The sequence below is a fragment of the Dreissena polymorpha genome, chromosome 3 (assembly GCF_020536995.1).
Source record: "Dreissena polymorpha isolate Duluth1 chromosome 3, UMN_Dpol_1.0, whole genome shotgun sequence".
NCBI classification, from domain to species: Eukaryota; Metazoa; Mollusca; class Bivalvia; order Myida; family Dreissenidae; genus Dreissena; species Dreissena polymorpha.
In genome coordinates, this window is record NC_068357.1 from 113,752,067 (window position 1) to 113,772,974 (window position 20,908).

At 36.8% G+C, this 20,908-nt stretch overlaps 1 protein-coding gene across 2 annotated transcripts; it reads left to right on the forward strand.

Annotated features, from left to right (window-relative positions):
- The first annotated feature begins 855 nt into the window (after nucleotides 1-855).
- LOC127871091 (pyridoxal phosphate homeostasis protein-like) lies at nucleotides 856-20,544 on the forward strand. 2 transcript variants are annotated; one of them, XM_052413757.1, is made up of 9 exons: nucleotides 856-973; nucleotides 13,261-13,368; nucleotides 13,670-13,705; nucleotides 14,740-14,815; nucleotides 16,009-16,109; nucleotides 16,284-16,317; nucleotides 17,984-18,126; nucleotides 19,139-19,237; nucleotides 20,157-20,544. In XM_052413757.1, the coding sequence occupies exons 1-9, from the start codon at nucleotides 878-880 to the stop codon at nucleotides 20,460-20,462; spliced, it is 999 nt and encodes a 332-aa protein (XP_052269717.1). In that variant the 5' UTR covers nucleotides 856-877; the 3' UTR covers nucleotides 20,463-20,544. The 2 variants fall into 2 exon arrangements, with proteins under 2 accessions (XP_052269717.1, XP_052269716.1); XM_052413756.1 differs by lacking the exon at nucleotides 16,284-16,317 and having other exon boundaries at nucleotides 16,009-16,143.
- The last annotated feature ends 364 nt before the right edge of the window (nucleotides 20,545-20,908 follow it).

Genomic DNA, 20,908 nt, shown 5'->3' on the forward strand with positions numbered 1-20,908 from the left:
GAACTGATTAGGCACTAAATGACGACATCAATGACAGCACTATGCAATGACAGGAGAAGTGGCCCAAGGAATGGTTTCAGTCTCGGTTAATCCCACTACCGAAAAAGAGCGTAGTCAAGCTGTGCGAGAATTACCGCACCATCAGCCTCATCAACTACCCAATGGCAATCCAATCCCCCAACTTGATATTCGTTTGTGACATTTACCTCATGGTTGACACCAGCAGTAAACTTCATGAGCTCATCAGGCAACTATAAAAGCGCAGGTGCATACAGGATGGAGGTCAGCACGGAGAAGACGAGGATCGTGGTAAACAGCACCAGTGCAAACATCAAAATGAACGACGAGTAGCTGGAAAAGTGACCCAGCTTCAAGTACTGTGGAGTAACCCTCTAAAAGGATGGTACCAGTACCGTTGAGGTCGTGATAAGCATTGTCATGGCGACCGTCAGTGAACGGCTATGCAAGGCTTTTTCCAGGGCACGCTAGAGAGAGGTTGAACTTAACGCCGTCGGAAGAAAAGCTGGATAGACAGTGTGAAAGATCGTACGTCATAGACGATCTATCCTAAGCAGCCCGAAACAGACCTTACTGCCGGAGATCTGTCTGTCGTCTTCCCTCATTCACCCACACCCAACGCCATACGGCCAGATCGGTTAAGAGAATGCTGCTGCTGTTGCTGCTGATAATGATGATGATGATCTACATTCCTGATACGTCGGCTATCTCCGGACTCCTCCGTAAGATATGCAGATTTAAGCAATAAATCGTCTGTTCGAGTGCTAAAGCTAAAAGCAATATAGTGGTTTACAACCTGGTATTAACCGATTAAAAAAACCTGGTTACCTCATAAATCTATTGATCAAACAAACCAGGAATGTTCAAGAAAATGGCGAAAAGTTTGTACGACATAGAGTCAGCTATAAAAACGGTTTCAGAAAATGTGCAGAAAGCTACACATGCTAGATCAAAGGTATGGAAATCAAATCAACTTTTCGAATTCATGTTAACGACCATATTAGTCCAACTTGTTGACGCTCTCAAATATTAAGCTACTTTTTATATTGGTAATATTTTGAGCGGCCAATGGCTGAACCATTCGATTAAGGTTCATGTTAAGTGCCAAAATGACCCCACATTAAAGAAATTTAAAAATATAAAAATGATCAGTAATACCCAAAATAAATTAATGAAATTTACATATGGTTTAAATAATTATATATTATTTCTACATATGTATACATTTTCAAGAAAAAAAATCACAAATCTTAGTATCCTCCAATTACCGTAAGTCGACCGGTTAAGGAAACAAGTAAAATAATTTCTGAATTTACGCAACAAAATGCAGCAATATACTATTTACCTTCAGAGATTTATTTAATTCCCGTTAAATCAATGTCAAAAATGATTATTTACAGCATGTTTTACTACGCAAAGCCGACAGTTCCATACACACTACAAGAACATTTACTCCGCGCGTTGTTTACCTTAAGTCGATATGTCACATCCGGGAAAGGGACAGCACTCTAGTGGTAATGGATTAGGCCAACTAAACTTAAAACTTCGTTTATTTGAACAATTTTAACAATAACTAAAACAGTAAATATATATTGAATATGTTTTCAATATTTTATAAATACAATTGAACAAGTTTGTTTCACTTTTCTTAAGAACAATTTTCACTCTTCTTTAGCACAGCATGGGCACATAAATGTTGCACCTCTTCTGATGACTTTAATTTCTGTACAAAATGACAGGTGTACCCAGTGGTTGCAGGCTCTATTGTCACACTGTGCCCATTTTACAAAAGTCGTTTTGGATAAGCCTTAAAAGAAAACAAGTAAAAAAAATCACCATTAAGAAGAGGTCTGAAAACCAATTTAATAAAAAAAGCTTTGCCTTAAATTTACTACGATTTACTACTATTTCCGATATGATGCGCTGTCAATGAAAGTGTTATGTTAAGATCGTCTGCTTTACATTTCAATTTTTGTGGGAATTTAATAAATAGGACCAATAAAATGTATGGGATGTAGTTAAATTTGTGTAATTTTAGTTAAATATTTATTTTGAAATGCAATTTTACCTGTTTTTTTCTCATTTTGTTTTTATTTGTTTTTGTTTATAAGCGTAGTTATGTCACTTCATCGAAATACTTGGAGCGCTTGCGTGTGACGTCATCCAAATGGCCGCGTTCTTAATGTAAACAAAGTGGTCGAAATTAGGTCATGGTCGACTTACGGTAATCGTACGATAATAATGTCATTATTAGCAAAAATTATCCAATATATGGCCAATTCTCAAATCCATTAAAAAGAACACACATGAACTAGCTGAAATAATTCGCGTTCAGAATAAATCTGAACGCTGAAACTCCGGTCTGTAAAAACCATAACGAAAAATAAATACAATACTATTATAGCAATATGCTTAAAATTGCAAAATAACATTACCAACTCATAGTTTTAGTTAAGAAGTCCATTTTTACCTCAAATAGCGTCGAATTGAAGTTTGAAGGCATAATTTGTTTCAGTTAAACTTCTGCTTAAATCACAATACAATCACTGACCTCTCGCCATGTTATGAAATATTTATGAAATATTATCAGAAGAAGGTATTACGGTGTAATAGGCTGCATTATCGATTAAAATCTACCTGCGGTATACAGCGGGCACAGCGATTGGAATGGAAAATGTGAGTAGTGTGTTGATTTAAATTGGTCAGGCGTGCAAAATTGAAAGAGTCATTACATAACAGTGCTCCAGCTAGGATTTGAAAAGGGCAGGGGGGCTTTTTTGTCAAAAGGGCACTTTCGTCGCGCAGTATATTGTCAAATGGGCACTTTCGACACTCAGTATTTTGTGAAAAGGGCACGTTCGAGCGCGCGTAGGAATGCTTCCTATTGCATGTTAATTTATATGTTATAAATAATTGTATTATTCCCATTATTATTAAACCATTCAAATACAATGTCTACTATGAGGATTAAAATAATTACAATGAAATAAGAGATTTATGAATTATCATATTAAGAGGGGGGTGCAGGGCGGAGGTTCGGAAGGGCAGGGCGCGGCGCCCTTCGATTTAGGCCTAGCTGGAGCACTGCATAATTTTTACGGAACATTATTGAGAAATGAATTATCTACACAGGTATGTAAATATTATTGCAATCCGTTGATATTAACTGTCTGATATCGGGGCTTGAATGTTGCGCACCAAATTCCTTGCGCATCAATATAGACAAAGAAGGAAAACTCTCGCTATTAAAAAGATGGAGTGGACTATTGACGCCAAGAGTCTGCCAAAGCAAAAATCATCAAAAGACTCTAAGGTGGCAATTAATATTGACTACACATGAACCAAATAAAACCACCAACAGTATGGGCCAGTTATATTTAAGGTACTACTACCATTGAATTGCATCAATAAAGCCCCACAACGACACTATGCGATTTTCAAAATGAACATGTTTATACCATGAGTTGCTATTTATAGATTTTGGAAAAAGTCTAAGTTTCCAATTGCATAGCATGCGATCAAGAGGAGTTATGATGTTATGAAATATATTTCATGAAACTATATCATTTTCCTATTATCTCCATAACAGTGACGCTTACGTGAAATTCACTAATTCAATAGAATCTGATACATTTAAGTCTCCTCCCGATTTAATTTCATCTGTCGTCCATCTTTGTCAGCATTTTGTATTTATCCGCATTTACGAATTTATTAAATATTGCTTACAAATTATATTTATTTGATTAGATAACTTGAAAATACCTCATAAACAAATTATAAAAACCTAAGAACAAATGGATTGGTAATATTTTATAAATTGTCGAAATTGAAAAGAAATATTTTTCGAATATACATCCGGCAAATAATGGCTAGCTGAACAGGTAAACATGACAAGACAATAACAAATGCATTTTTTGATCGATGACAAGGTTTTTATAGAAAGGTAAATGTTCACTTGGTTTAATATGTACGTGTGCCCAACATTTGTATAATTAATTTTTCCGATCCCATAAATATTATGCCTAGATTGTTAATTAAAATATTGTTATGTCGACTTCCTTTAAACCGGATGTTTTATGCCCCACGTGTTTGACGAATGGGTATGGTGTTCGAGGAGTGACATAAACATGTTGTAATTTGTTTTAAGGTAGCAAATTAGTTGTCTTTCCGAGTCTTATATTTCAAATTAACAATACACGTTTGTGCCTTTTGGTAATATAGTTTATTTTTTGTATTTGTGTCATTTCTTGACTATAATGAGTACTGTATTGCGAGTAAATAAGTAATTTGACAATAAAGGTTCACTGGAAAGTCCACCATACTAAAAGTAGTTCCCAATTATTTTGTTAACTTTTGACATTCTTTGATGTTTTTCTTTTGGATATTTTAGGATTGTTGGTGTGTGTTGTGTGGACTTTTCATTTGTAGTACCTAACATTAAGTGTATACAATATTTTGACCAAAGGAATTTGTTCAATTTAACTCTGTTTGTTTTTTTGATAATTTCATGCATGCGCTGTATATTTCTTCAAAAGCAACATTTTGCATAATATTTTTTTATTAGCATTTACTGATCTGTTCTACTAGTATTTACAAGCCTATTGACATATAAATTGAACTATTCCTATGTGAAAAATAAGCCTTTTTACACTTTACATGAACCTTAATGGTGGGAATTTTTCCTTCTTTGTCTATATTATTGCGCAAGGATTTTGTGCGCAACATTCAAGCCCCGATATAAGACACATAATATCAATGGATTGCAATAATAGTTACATACCTGTGTAGATAATTCATTTCTCGATAATGTTCCGTAAAAATTATGTAATGACACTTTGAATTTTGCACACCTGATCAATTTAAATCCAACCACTATTCAATTTTTCAATATTTCGATTCGCTCGCTGTGTAGATATAAATCGATAACACGACCTCGATGTAAAGCATCTGGTTTCAATGCGGAAGAATAAACAGCGTAAAATACAGTTTCCGTTCGTCTGTTGAGGTGCAGAGCGTTACATAGTAAACCGATGTTATTATACTTTTCTGGATTAATTTAGCATTGTTTCTTTTCTAAAGTGACAATTAAAAAGTTCTGAAATAAATTACATCTTTTATTTTTATACTGTACATAAATAATATTGATACAGATCGTACAGTATACCGTTCTATGCAATGTAGAATGTAAGTACATAAAACAACACAGACAGAGGTGCGAAAAAGACATGCATAAAAACTTGCTGAAACGAAGAAGAGTGAATAGAAACTGCACCATATGCTTATTAAATCGACAAAGATTAGCATACTAGATCTAGTTAGGTAAAAGTCGGTGTTAAAAGCTCATGTTAGATAAAATTACGCGTACACGTTACACCGTAATGCCTTCTTCTGATTGGTTCATATTTAAATCAGTTTCATGACATGGCTACAGGTCAGTGATTGTTTTGCAATTTAAGCAGAAGTTTAACTGAAGAATTTATGCCTTTCTTACTTCAATTCGACAATATTTGAGGTAAAAATTGACTTCTGAACTAAAACTTAATGAGTTGGTAATGTTATTTTGCAATTTTACGCAAATTGATGAAAATTAAAACTTTCTGGCTTCCAACACATTTTTGACTTTTCCCCGATGGGACGTTCCAAAGAATTTAGCCCATATAAAAAGTAATATAATAAGCTTTATAGCCCAATGGGCTGCTTAGAGTTGCAATGCGCTCTCTCTTGTCCATGGGTGCAAAATGTTATCAACAATGCAAGGGTTAAGAAACACTGAAACTGCAACTACTTATTAAAGTTTACCTATTTAAACCACAAACTCATCCAAATGGCACCATTAAAGCAAGAAATAATTGATTTTTATTGACTTTGGTTTTGTTTTTTACGCTGCTAACGCCACATTGGAAAATTGACCCAATATTGGTTAGGTCGCAGTACACCAATAATTTGCATGTCGGGTTATGTGCTCAAGCCTATAAAGTCGCTAACGATGTGGTATTAGAAATGGAATACACTGTTTCAAATTTAAACATAAACATGTCAGCGAGAAAAGTGTGTTGAAACATCGTCGTGTTTTTATAGGGTGCATGCAAAGGATAACATCTGTAGGTTGCCATTCAGATAAATTTAACATGTTTATGAAGTTTATTCATTATTTTCCTCATTTAGTCTCGAACAACATCTGTTTAGTGAAGCGCACGGATTCTGTGCGCTGAACTGCACCCATGTATAAGAAGGGGTGCATATGGACTCCCAGAGCTGCCATAGCAAAAATTATCAAAGGCTCTGGGAGTTGGTTTATATGGACTAGTTGCATAATTGGTCTTCTATCATACAGTGGCCCATAGATTTATCAAAACTTGGTGCAAGATTGCAGGAGAGCTTGTTTTATCTCTGGGCCCTTTTTTATCTGGCGCGTGTCCGCTTGCTTGATTCCAACATTTCATGACTTGGCACAATAGAACTGAAAAATGTGACACATGAAAAATTCAAGTTTCGAAATTTATAGTCTGGAGATAAAGATATATTAAAAGTATTTTAAAAATAAACAAATTGATTTAAACAAAAATATGTCAGCATTCGACACTAACGGGAGTCCAAGACTCCTTAAAATGAGACTCCGACACCTTGTTTTTGCGTCAGGGGAGGCAGTCCAACGGACTTCTTTAAAATCATCTTTGAATTTTAGAAAAATCAGTTGATTTCCTTATTTGTTTCGCAAGATCAGAATGTCCGAATATTGTGGATCCGAAATATGTGCCACAAATCATTCTGCTTGAACACATGGACAAAAACAAAAGAACCCGAAATTATTTATTTTGGTGACCTGTCACTGTCCGTGTGTGTAGTAATAAGGGAACATGCAAACTATGAAACGATCGTGGCCGTTTTTTTCCACAGATATTTGTTTTGTAGTAAACTAGCTTCGCCAAACAGTTTCTCATTACTATAAAAATCATCACAATAACAGAATTTTTTTACACAGTGTATGTTTTTTGGCCCCACTAGGTACTGAAGATCGGACCGGCTGTGAATCATTTGAGTGTGAATGACCCGTGTCACTATCAATCGATGATTTCAGTGGTTTATTGCAGTTTGTAGACATTGTCATACCAACCATACTATAATCGGTTCCTACAGTGTACTCCTCCACCATAAAATCATGGCAAGTTAAGAGACTGATGATGGCAACATGGTGTAATCCTCGTAGAAATTGTGCTTTGCATGCTAAATATTGTCTTAACATGTTTTCATGGTGTAAAAACCCAATGATGAAATAAAAATGAAACTAGAATTACCGCTATATTGCATTTCCCGATTTCCATGTTCTTGGAAATATTATAAAGAATATATATAAAGCAATGATAAATATAGGGTTGTTACACCTTTACGAGTGTGATTTATTTACTATGACACAAACAAAACAGAAGGCTCCAAGAATGTTATTTAACCCTAACATCGAGGTTAAACAAGCAATCATAATGCATAATAGAAACTAGTATATGTTGAATTCTTACAATAATTAAGTAAATTATTAACTTAAATATTACTAGAATGCGTAAAATATTTTGCAATGTGATATAAAAAATATTGAACAACAATCACTTACAACTTCGATCTTAAAACAAACAAACAATAAAAATTTAACATTTCATGGATTGACATGTCTTATTAGCCGAAAATGATATAAAAAGTGTTTTAATTGTTGGACTCCTTGAAATCTGTCCGTATTCATAAATCTCAAAAGTTAGGAGTCCTTGGACTCCTTTCTCAGATTAGTAAGTGTCGAACACTGTATGTGTTGATGAAGCAATATTAAGCAATATCAACAATACATCATAATGTAATGAAAGGCCAAGTTAGCTTTTTTACAAGTACATGTACACTTTTCAATATGACTTAATAATTTCTTATTGAAAATAATGAATAAACTATAATTATAATGGTGATATCAAAATGGAAAGTCTATAACTTACTGTTTTTAACTGTAATATTATCATCATCATAAACTTGGCCATTGGGGGGAAATGAGGGACAGCGATACAGATATCCTCCTCCAGTCAGATCTGTTGTGTGCTTTTGATAGTAATTCATCAATGTAAAGGAATGTCCACTCTTTTTGACGGCCTTGATGTGGACCTCCCTGTAGCATGCCTTGGAGTACAGTCTTGCTAAGAGAGTCATGTCTGATGACCTGTCCAAACCAAGCCAGCAGGCCCTGCAGTACAGTCTTGCTAAGAGAGTCATGTCTGATGACCTGTCCAAACCAAGCCAGCAGGCCCTGGAGTACAGTCTTGCTAAGAGAGTCATGTCTGATGACCTGTCCTAACCAAGCCAGCAGGCCCTGGAGTACAGTCTTGCTAAGAGAGTCATGCCTGATGACCTGTCCAAACCAAGCCAGCATGCCCTGGAGTACAGTATTGCTAAGAGAGTCATGCCTGATGACCTGTCCAAACCAAGCCAGCTTTCATCTTTTGACGGTCGAAAGCAGGGTATCGTGTGGACCAACAAGTGTTGCAGTCATGTTGCTGACGTACTCGTTGGTCTTTTGCTCCATATAGGAGATGTGGAGCAGTCTTCTGAGACATGAATGTTCAAATGCCTGTATCCTGCGTTTGTGTGAAGGGTCCAGGTCTCGCAGCAGTAGAGTAGGATAGAGACTACGAGGGACTTGTAGAGCCTGTACTTGGTGGAGAAGCTGATTGAACTGCTTTTCCACAACCTGCTCAGTCTGGCCATCGCTGATCACCATGGCAATTCTTATTCGGACCTAGCTCAGCGGTACTGGTACCATCCTTGGACAGGGTTGCGCCTAAGTACTTGAAGCTGGTCACTTCTTCTTGCTTCTCACCGTTCATGGTGATGTGTGCTCTGATGTTGGTTGTGCTGTTCACCATGATAATCAACTTCTACGTGCTGACCTCCACCCTGTATGCTCCTGCTCTTTCATAGAGTCTGTTTGTGAGATCTTGAAGTTAATTGCTGGTGCTGCCCATGAGGTCAGTGGATCTTAAGTTGGAGATGGGTCTTCCATCAATGGAGTAAGAGGTGTGGTGGTCATGGAGAGTCTCCTGCATTATCTTCTCAAGGAAAAGGTTAAAAAGGGCAGGAAAGAGCAGACAACCCTGACAAACACCCACTGATGTCCTGAAGAAGTCCGCATTCTGTCCATTTAGAAGAACTGCTCTGCTGGTGTTTCCGTAGATTTCTTTAATGACTTGCACCAGTCCTTCGTCAATGTTGAATCCTTTCATAACATGCCATAGGCCATCATGCCACATGCAGTCGCAAGCTTTCTTAAAGTCCATGAATTTTTGGAAAAGCTCGCGTTGATGTTAAAGGTGTTTCTCAATGATGATTCTGCAGTTGAAATTCTGTTCCAATTTGCTCCATCAAGCTCTGAATCCAGCCTGTACTTACTTTTTAATTCGATAAAGGATGATGCATAGCATGACTTTGCTGGGATGACTGATGAGGCTGATGGTGCAGTAATTATCGCACAACTTGAAGTTGCCCTTTTTGGTAGGGGTATAATGACCAGTGACCGGGTCCACTCATTGAGCCACTTCTTTTCCTCCCAGCTCTTTTGGCATAGTGCCGTCATTGCTGCAGTCGTTGCCTCTCTTCCGGGCTTAATCAGCTAAGAATGTACGTTGTCCACTCCCGGATATTTTCCTGCCTTAAGCAGGGGTTTCACTGGCCCAAAAAAAGTTGTCGCCACTTTATCGCGGTGCGAGAACCGCCGGTTATTCCGACTTTATTAATAAGGACAATCATTAAAGGAACCTTACTACATAAATGAATAATGGCATTGACAATATTTTTTTTTACTTTTAGAAGTATGTTATTACATAAATAACAATAAGTACCTTTAATAAGTCTAAATAAGCTTTATTTTATATAAATCACTTTTTTTTCCCACTTGATAAACCAGATAACCAACATAATATAATAATATTAACAATTATTTAAAAGTATGCTGCATAAATGTTTTAGAATTATTTATTAAAACCTAGAATCACACAAATGTTCATCATCTGAAAGGAAAAATAAATCCAACATCAGAAAATAAAGCATCTCAATTCAAATTGTTAAACAGTTACATTTGGTCATTTGGACATGATATACATCAACATCTGTTTATTATCAAATTTTACAAATTCTTAAACAACACCTATTGTAAAAAGGTTTTCTGTTAGCTGTGGTGGTTGATTTCCAGGTTCAATTAAATGAATATTGTTCACATCTATTTCTTGACAGAAAGGCCTGGGATAATTGCCACCATCCATTCTTGTTGTCTGAAATAACACAAAACATATTTTTACAAACTATCAACAACAAATCAACACATAAATATCACTATATTTATATGTCCGAATTTCAAAATATCTTAAATATAGTACATCGAGTGAAAGACCTACTTTTGATTTCAGAAATAGTTGGTTTCTTAATTAAAATATATCGTTCTCAGAACATAATAATACAGTCGATTGGTGTATAGCGGATTTTAGTGAGTAACAAATAGCTAAAACGTTTTTTGCAAAATACTTTTATTTATGTTAAGATTTATAGTTTTCTATGAATTGAATACAAAAAGCCTTTCATTGTTAAGTGGATTCATGTTTTTGTTGATGTGTGTCAATGTTAACAACTGTTTCTTTTTTCGAAAGCAAAACAAGGTCACGTTATGTACGCACCGTTTTTGTGACGACAGGAAAAGTGCAGACGAATGGTTTCTTGAATTTTGCAGATTTTGTTTGGTAAACATAATGTTCATTGATGTAATATTTTAGCATTATGTGTCCTTTACAAAAGTAAGAATGCTCAGAAACCAGATTGATGCGTACCATATAAAATAAGCATGAAAGCTGCAACTCGGGATTTAGTGAATAAAGGACATGTTGTGACCCATATTCAGGAATGTGGGGATTGTCTCAAAATAAATATAAACTCAATTGAAGTTGTCCAATACTCATGTGGTTAGCATGTGGCTATGATATTAATAAGTGAAAACATCATTTTTAATGAAAAATAATAAAATTATAACAAAAAATCGATTTCTCTAAAAACATATTTTCCACTATCAAATCTATATATAGATTCAACTCGAAATGACCCGAATATAGGGTGCATCGCTTTGAACAGCCATTACTTCATCAATTGTGCAGCGATTTCCATGAACTTGGTCTTATTAAACGCAGAAATGAATTTCCTTTCTGGAAATGTACATATATTGCAATTATTTTTTACAAATGCTGTGTCAAATTTCAAGAAATAACACGATACACATGTAATCCGATAAAGACCTAAGCGATCCGGTAATGGCTGAATCAGTGTACCATGAAATTCGTGCTGTAAACAAATAATCTTTGTTGGAAATTTAAAACCGCTGGCATGTTTCAATAGGAAAGACATGTGTCTATCTAGGTTTAATGGTTTAATTACTGAATGCATGGTGTTTACGTTGAAATGAGACTCGAAGTCCTTAGCTATCGGTTCATTATACACCAATTGACTGTAATGGAACTGTTAAACATAAATGCTCACAAATGCCTGTTGAAACAAGTTAACATGTGTTTTTGTCATGGTATTGATTGAAGAAATAGCGTCCCTAATAATCGTTATAATTATTGATCATCGTGACAGTTTATCCCAGGATTATATAATTGATTGTTAAATGTCATGAAGGAGTCGTTAATCCGATAATAACCCCCATAAACTTGACAATAGCAGTAAAAACACCGTCTGTTACACTTACACGCTTCAGTGATTTCAATTTGCACTCTGTCCAGTAGGTCGCTTACATCGTCGTAAATCAATAATTTCAACTGACAGACACTGGCCACATTTGCTCGGTTGTGTGCTTTTGGATATGATTTTACCGATTTTTTTTTTATTTGCCACTTCTAAAAAATTAGAGCCACTTTAAAAAAATTTGCGCCATTGGCGACAGTGGCAATCGACGGCGATAGTCAAACCCCTGCTTAAGACCATGAACTTTCTCCTTCACCTCTGCCTTTAATATGGACGGACTTTTGACGTCCGTCTCTGGTCTGGAATCATTCGGAAGGAGACTCGAGTCTGGTTGAAGCTGGTAGTTGTAGAGGTCACTGCAGTATTCAGTCCACCTGTTTAAGACAGCGGCACTCATGGTAAGGAGATTCCTGTCTGATATAACATTGGCCTTGGGCTGACTGGTCTTTTTGAGGGTGTTAAGGGTGCTGTAGGCCTTCTTACTGCTGCCTGCGGTCATCTCTTTGTTGATGATGATACATTGTTCCTCATTCAATGTATTTTGGTGATTTGGTAATACATGTATTCGCAATCCACAAAAATCTTTTTTTGTCCACTGAAAAGTACAAATATGATTTATCAAGTTTGTTATGATTTTCCTACATTTCTGCATAAAAGACTATATTTTTATGCCACCTTTCGAAGAAAAGGCGGTATATAGTTTTCGCACTGTCCCTCAGTCTGTCTGTCAGTCTGTCACACTTTTCGTATCTGCTCTCTAATTCAAATAGTTTTCATCCGATCTTTACCAAACTTGGTCAGACGTTGTATCTAGACAATATCTAGGTCAAGTTCGAATATGGGTCATGCCAGGTCAAAAACTAGGTCACATGGTCACTTAGTGCATTTCAAAGATTTAGTATGATGTCTGCTCTCTAGTTCTGGAGATTTTTTTGCATCACGCTTTCAGATATTGAGCTGATTTTTATGCCCCCAAAGGAGGGCATATAGTGATCGCACTGTCTGTCTGTCCGTCTGTCTGTCACACTTTGTGTTTAGGTTTTGAAAAATGCTTTTAACTTCTATGTCCCTTTAGATATAACCTTCATATTTGGTATGCATGTGTATATGGACAAGGCCTTTCCATACATACAAAAATTTTGACTCCCGTGACCTTGACCTTGAACTTTAGGTCCTTGTTAGGTTTCGAAATCTGCGTTTAGGTTTCGAAAAATGCTCATAACTTCTATCAAAGCTTTTATAGGGGGCATATGTCATTCTATGGTGACAGCTCTTGTTAGGACTGGGAATATGACGGTAATTCTCTGGCTTGTGCAGATTTTTTAAATCGTTTTTAACATGGTACATCAAGTTAATTATTTTCTAATACAATGTCACAACTGGTAAGCGCTAAATGTTTACAGTCTTGGTGGTTTTTTACAAGTGTTTATTTTCTAATCTGAGTTTAACAGCAGGAACAAAGACATTTAATTTTATTTTTGTTATCTTCAGACGCTGCCTCAAATCACGCCACGCCTTGTTGCTGTCTCCAAGACAAAACCTGTCCCTGAGATTATAACAGCCTACAGATGTGGACAGAGACATTTTGGTGAAAACTATGTATGTAGTGTTTGTAAGAAAACAATGGTGTTATTAAATACAATATGATTTATTGTTTTGTAATTAAAATTAATAATTATTAAATGATTTATCTTACTACTATATGGTAAATATCAACAAGTAGCAATGTTGATGTATGTAGGTTATCATGTGGCTCTACCTTTAAATTTGCTCTGACAATTTTAGGAATGATTGTCTCTTACCAATATCAAAGAATTAATAAAGTTTTACAACCTTATATCCATGCCCAACTTTTGAACATTTGAATGCAGTTTTAAAAAAACCTTTTTTGTACATGTAGGTTAAAGAACTGGAAGAGAAATCCAAAAATGAACAAGTAAGTTTAATTAATTGCCGTCCACACATATACTCACAGTTATAACCCATTTACGACAACTGGTTATAGGAAATAATATTTTAACGAGTGGTGTGATAAAAATATAATAAATTGAATGCAAAACAATTTAAATAAGTATACTGTTTAGTTTGTTTGAGATCAATGTGCTCATAGTGAGCATTTGTGATCATCTTTTTATGCCTCCGAAGTAGGGCATATAGTGATCGGACTGTCCGTCTGTCTGTCCATCTGTCAGTGACACTTTGCGTTTAGGTTTCAAAAAAATGCACATAACTTCTATGTAGCTTCAGATACAAATTGATTTGGCATGTATGTGTTTCTCATGGACCTGCACATTTTGACTGGTGAAAGGTCAAGGTCATCGTTCAAGGTCAAAGGTAGAAAAAACAAATCCAAGGGAAGTAATAAGCTTTAAAGGGAGATAATTATCTGTACCTGCCAAATGATAAAAAAAATCAAAGCTGCGCAGTGGGGGGCATTGTGTTATTGACAAACACATATCTTGTTTGCTTCACCATTTGCCTTGTGAACACTCTTGAGGCCTGACATTTATTGCTATTTATTGACAGCTCTTGTTTATGTTGATTGTGTTAATTAAGTGCTTTATTCACAGCTGTTGAATCATTCAGTGCAGATCTCAACCATTTGGCAGCAATGGGTAGCAAACTGCTATTGCACAATCTTTGTGAAGACACTGTCCCTTGGCACAACCCAGATACATTCTTATCAATATGAGCCTCATTTTGGGGAAAAGGGGCTTAATAAACTTAATTCATGTGCAGTTTGCAGGGCTCATAAGGTTCATAACTTTCTGTGTTTATGGTATTTTATGTTTAAAGGAAGTCTATTCATAGTGAAAATCCAAATGAGCTGAAGGTGACCTCTCTGATAAGCCTGTGCAGACTGCTTATCTTGGACAACACTTTACATACGTGCATTAAGCCCTGTTTTCACAGAATGAGGCTGATATGTGTGTTATTTTAATTAAAAAAATAATTTTCATTTGATTTCAGATCCTTGCAGAATGCTCAGACATCAAGTGGCATTTCATAGGGCATTTACAAAAGAACAAAGCTAATAAAGTGGCAGGTGAGTTATAATAGATCAATCTATTACAACTGGACAGGAGCAGGTGCATGTCTTTACTAGTCCACTACTGATATCTTCAAAGTGAGCTGTCGATTAACAGCAGATTCATTCTTCTTTCTGTGTAAAAAATCTCAAATCTGCATCCTGCGCTGATAATGGAAGTTATGTTAATAAAATTAGTATGTGACTAGTGGGCCATATGAATAATATGCACGTTATTTAAGTTTTTTTAACAGACAAAAAGCTTTTTCGCTATTTTTACACAAAAAAGAGAAAACCAAACTCTGGATCCTGACAAAATTGCGTTAGGTAGATACATGAAACTTTGTATGTGGATAAAGTGCCAGTATGGAAAATATACAAATTATATCAGTTTTTTTTGTTGGACAAAAATATTATTGTAATCCAGTTATGACAGAGTGCAGCCAGCACAGGCTAATCTGGGACAACACTTTCAGCACATGCATCTACCCCTGTTTTCTGCGCACAGGCTAATCTGGGACAACACTTTCAGCACATGCATCTTCCCCTGCTTTCTGTGCACAGGCTAATCTGGGACAACACTTTCAGCACATGCATCTACCCCTGCTTTCTGAGCACAGGCTAATCTGGGACAACACTTTCAGCACATGCATTTACCCCTGTTTTCTGAGCACAGGCTAATCTGGGACAACACTCTCAGCACATGCATTTACCCTCGTTTCTGAGCACAGGCTAATCTGGGACAACACTTTCAGCACAAGCATTTACCCCTGTTTTCTGAGCACAGGCTAATCTGGGACAACACTTTGTGCACATGCATCTACCCCTGTTTTCTGAGCACAGGCTAATCTGGGACAACACTTTCAGCACATGCATCTACCCCTGCTTTCTGTGCACAGGCTAATCTGGGACAACACTTTCAGCACATGCATCTACCCCTGCTTTCTGTGCACAGGCTAATCTGGGACAACACTTTGTGCACATGCATCTACCCCTGCTTTCTGTGCACAGGCTAATCTGGGACAACACTTTCAGCACATGCATCTACCCCTGCTTTCTGTGCACAGGCTAATCTGGGACAACACTTTCAGAACATGCATTTACCCCTGTTTTCTGAGCACAGGCTAATCTGGGACAACACTTTCAGCACATACATCTACCCCTGCTTTCTGAGAGCGAGGCACTTATATATGATGCCTCCTTTGCTGCAGTGGTACCCAACCTGTACATGGTGGAGACCGTGGACTCACAGAAGCTGGCTCAGACTCTGAACAACCTGTGGGAGAAGTTTAGTCGACCCGGCAAGTTGAAGGTCATGGTGCAGGTCAACACCAGCGGCGAGGAAAGTAGGTTTCTCTTTTTAGCAAATATCAAGGTAAGACGGAAAGTGTTGTCCCTGATAAGCCTGTGCAGACTGCACAGGCTAATTTGGGATGACACTTTACGCAGGTGCAATAGGCGCTGTTTTCTCCAAGGGAAGTTGAAGGTCATGGTGCAGGTCAACACCAGCGGTGAGGAAAGTAGGTCAATGTGCACAGTTATGTATCTCTTTCAGCGCTTTGATGTTGTCAACAGAGAAGCTCAGTGTGGTATAAGTGCTTTTGGTGGCTTGGTCATTGATGTTTGTTTATTATATCTATGCTAATTAAATTTCCCTCCCCCTCTGAAGATGGTAGGTTGAATCAATTTGGCATCCTGATGTATGTCAGTTCAACTATAGAGTGGTAGACCTGCTTTTCACCTCTTCAGTTTAGGTAATGTTTTATCCGGTCTTCACTAAGATTCATAAAAACATTTTTTGGCATTTTATTTAGGCCAAATTCAATAATCAACCAAACAACAAATGAAATTGTTGAGTTATGACACTTGGACAAATGAAATAGTCCTTTCAGCAGTTAAACCAAAGGCGGCCATAGTTTTACCCCGATCCTTTCTTCTGTCTGGCTGTCTGTATCTGGATCCTACGATTACTCAAAAAGTAATAAAGGTAGGTTGATAAAACTTTGTGTGATTTTTAGTGGATCCGTGGATTTCCATAAATCTAATTGACCTAGGGTCATTTGTGAGATTTGTGTTCATTTGAGATTTGTGTTTAAACAAAAAGTGAAAAGGTTATTCAAAGAACAAATGCCTCTCACCAAATATCTGTGATACACCAGGGCTTTTTTCCTGCCTTGCAAGGGCCTTATATATAGGCCCCTTCTCCCAAGATAAAGGCCCCTTCCCAATGGAGAATTTCTTTATGTTATGCCATTTTCCTCAATTGTCAAGCTTACTTCATGAGTTTTTTCCCCTTTCTCAGTTTTGTTGATTTTTTCTCCCAAAATGGAATGACAGGTTCTTCCCCAAATCAAGATAAAAAAGCCCTGTTATGTGACACTCATAAAAGTGAAAAATTAATTTAAGTTTGATTTAATGGCTAGAAACAAGTGTGGATATAAATCAATAAGCAATAACAGTTTTTGAATGTTACGGGAAGATTGGCTGTCATGGCAGTGAAGTCTTTACTGTTTTCATTGTGAAAAGATCAAGAATTATGGATTGCATGGGAAAGTGTCTTTAATTGAAGACTCTAAAAGGGCTAACTATATTGCAAAAGTAAAAGCTTTGATCAAGAATGAGAGATTGAAAGTGGGAAAGTGAAATAAAATGATGAACATTGTGGAATTTAACCCAAACTTATACTGTTAAATTTGCATCTCTAGTATGTGAAGTAAGACCAGGTTTTAAGAATTAAATCTTGTTGTGAAGTTCAACTTGTTGTTTATTTGTTGTTTTTTTTTCTGGGGTTTGTCACCATGTTTTGGTCATTTGATCTTGAAAATCAGTTGATAAAATTGGGTTTTATGCTGTTTGCTGCTTATAAAAGGGTTGGAAATGAAGCCCTTAAAACTTGAATCAAGTAACCAAGATCTTTAATTTCATTTGATTTTCAGAGGGACTACAGACGTGTCAGAGTGCATATCAGAGTGGTTTAGGGTTAAATCTAGTCAAATCAAATCAAATCAAATTGCTCCACGTTTTCCAGGTAAGGAGTATGGCCAGATGCCTTTAAGGGTATTTACCGTACCTGGGTTACACTGTTGTACCCTGACTTCTTTTTAAGTATACCTGAGCTGACAGTCATTAACGGAGTCCCATTTATGTTACTTTATTGCTCTATTATGATTGGCTGCCCATTTCCAGGCAAGGAGGGTATAGAGCCTGGTCAGGTTGAGCACCTGTGTCGGTTCATCAAGTACAAGTGTCCATGTCTGGAGTTGGCAGGGCTGATGACTATCGGGGCTTACGGATATGACCTTGCCAGGGGACCAAACCCTGACTTCCTGGTGCGTGTGGCTTTTACATCACTGTGAACAATATATATATGAGCCTTGTACGTGGAACACAGGCTTAATGCATAGTGTAAAGTGTTGTACCAGATAAACCAGTGCAATCCGCAGAGGCTAATCATAGAGGAAATTTTCAGTTGCCTTTAATGTTTTGTTTTAGGGAAGTGCCTTCAAACGGCTATTCTGTCCAGGCAAAAAGTGTCAGCCATGATGAGGTTCTGCAGACTGCTAATCTGGGATAACACTACGTACATGCATTAAGCCCTGTTTTCCCAGAGTCAGGCTCATATCTATATGTCAGTTATTTTTATCAAAACATGTAGGGGTTGGAAACAACATGCTGACATGAAAGTGTTACTTTTAAGTTTTGGTAGTAGTGATGTCCCTTTCATTTTGTGGATACAAATAACTTAGAAAAGTTCTTTTGCAATCATCATTGTGAGTAAATATTAATGGAAGGTTTTGAGTGGTGAAAGGTCAAGGTCATCCTTCAAGGTCAAAAGTAAAAAATACAATCCAAGGGAAGTAAAAAGCTTAAAAGGGGAGATAATTTCTAAACCTGCCAAATGATATATTGAAATTTTATTTCAAAGCGGCGCAATAGGGGACATTGTGTTTCTGACAAACACTTCTCTTGTTGTTTAATACAAATGTTGGTTGTTATGCTAAGAGAATAAGTGAACAGTGTCTTGAGTCATAAAGAAGAGGTAGATGAAACTCAGTATGAGAATATATAGCAAAATAAGGGCACAATTGTTCTGCTTTTTTTTGTCCAGAGCTTTTTTTTGTCCAGAGCTATGGTTAAAGAAATATTTGAAAACTTTCACACAAATCAGGATCCACCGATAACAAAAAAGTACCTAGGTAGGTTGATTACATTCGAAATGTGAATAGAGGGCCACTTGAGTAAACATGCACATTATTCACAATTTTTGTATTTTTATGCACTTCATGCATTTAGCCCAGATTTGCCAGAACGAGGCTCATATAATGTTGCTGTGTTTCTCAGGCACTGGTAGAGCAGAGGGAGAAGGTGTGTGCAGCCCTCGGCATGACCCCCGACCAGGTGGAGCTCAGTATGGGCATGTCCTCGGACTACGAACATGCGGTATGTGAGTCATATAGGGGTCTCACTCAGAACAGCAGGCTTTTTATGTCCCCCACCACTATAGTGGGGGACAAATTGTTTTTGCCCTGTCTGTTGGTTTGTTGCTTTGTTTGTTTGCGTCAAACTTTAACATTTGCCATAACTTTTGCAATATTGAAGATAGCAACTTCATATTTGGCATGCATGTGTATCTCCTGGAGCTGCACATTTTGAGTGGAGAAAAGTCAAGGTCATCCTTCAAGGTCAAAGGTCAAATATATGGGTCAAAAAGCTTATTTAATATACACTTTTGCAAATATTGAAGATAGCAACTTGATATTTGGCATGCATGTGTATCTCATGAAGCTGCACATTTTGAGTGGTGAAAGGTCAAGGTCATCCTTCAAGGTAAAAGGTCAAGTATATGGCTTCAAAGCGGCGCAGAAGGGGAATTTGTGTTTCTGACAAACACATCTCTTGTTTTACCCTGATGGTGTAGGGATTGCTTTAAGTTTTTACTATAAGCTGGAAGAAAGAGCCCTGAACAGAGACGTTTTTATTATTGGTTATCACATGTATGTGGTAACATGTCCTTTCTCCTGATTGTGATTAAGACGTGTACTGGGCTCAGAGATGTTTATTCATGGTTGTTTACTGTGGGAATGATGTCTGTTAACTATTACAGGTATAATCCTAAAAAAAAACACCTGTCCTAAGCTTTCTTGGAATTTAAAGACCTAAAATGCAAAAGCAATTATTGGGCTTTTCTCAGGGAAGAGTTCATGTGCAGATTCTGTCTGCAAACAATATCAATGATCTGTTTTTCTTTAAAAAAATTATGTCAAGAATGCAGCAATCATTTTATTAATACATCAATACCTTAACTACATACTCTTCTTGGTGTAGGGAAATTTGCACATTATTCTTTGCTTGACTTCAGATTCTACTCGGAAGCACTAATATTCGTGTTGGCAGTACCATATTTGGATCCAGGGACACCAATCATACTGAAGGTGGTAATCCTGGCGAGACAGGTGTTGGTCCCAGCAACACTGACCAATCAGGTGCTTCGGTTGAAAAAGGTGACCAATCAGAAACCAGCAATTGTGGTATGAACCAATCAAATCAAAAAAGTGCTGAAGGAAATGCTCAGTCTTCAAGCAATCAAACCAGTGAGACTTCAGTGAATAAGGACAGTACTCAGCAACCTTTGAATTCTCTAAAAGACCTCAGTATATCTCACTAGATGTTGGTTTGATAATAGACATTTGTGATTGCTCTGTGATGCTAAAGGTGCTGTTCATAATATAATCAGTGGGTGGAATGTATTATGCTGTTTGGTCTTTGATTCTTTTTTGTCTTTATTATCTCATTTGTGTTTGTGATCCCCAGTAGGTATTAGCTCCACATTTTTTGCAAATTCAATTGTGGACTTTTGTGGTCTGTGGTTGTGATTTGTTGTTCTGTAACCTTCACTTTTTTGTTATAATTATATAATGTTAAAAAGATAGGTTGGGGTTCGTAGAAGTAACAATGAAGTAGATAATAGTTCTAGGAGTTATTTATTCTGTAGTATCTGTGACAATAGATATCAAGGATACAACCTGAAAGAAATATAACCAAGACAAATATTTAAATACCACATTAAATGAAATAAAGACTATGTAGCTCTTGATGAATCAACATAGTGTA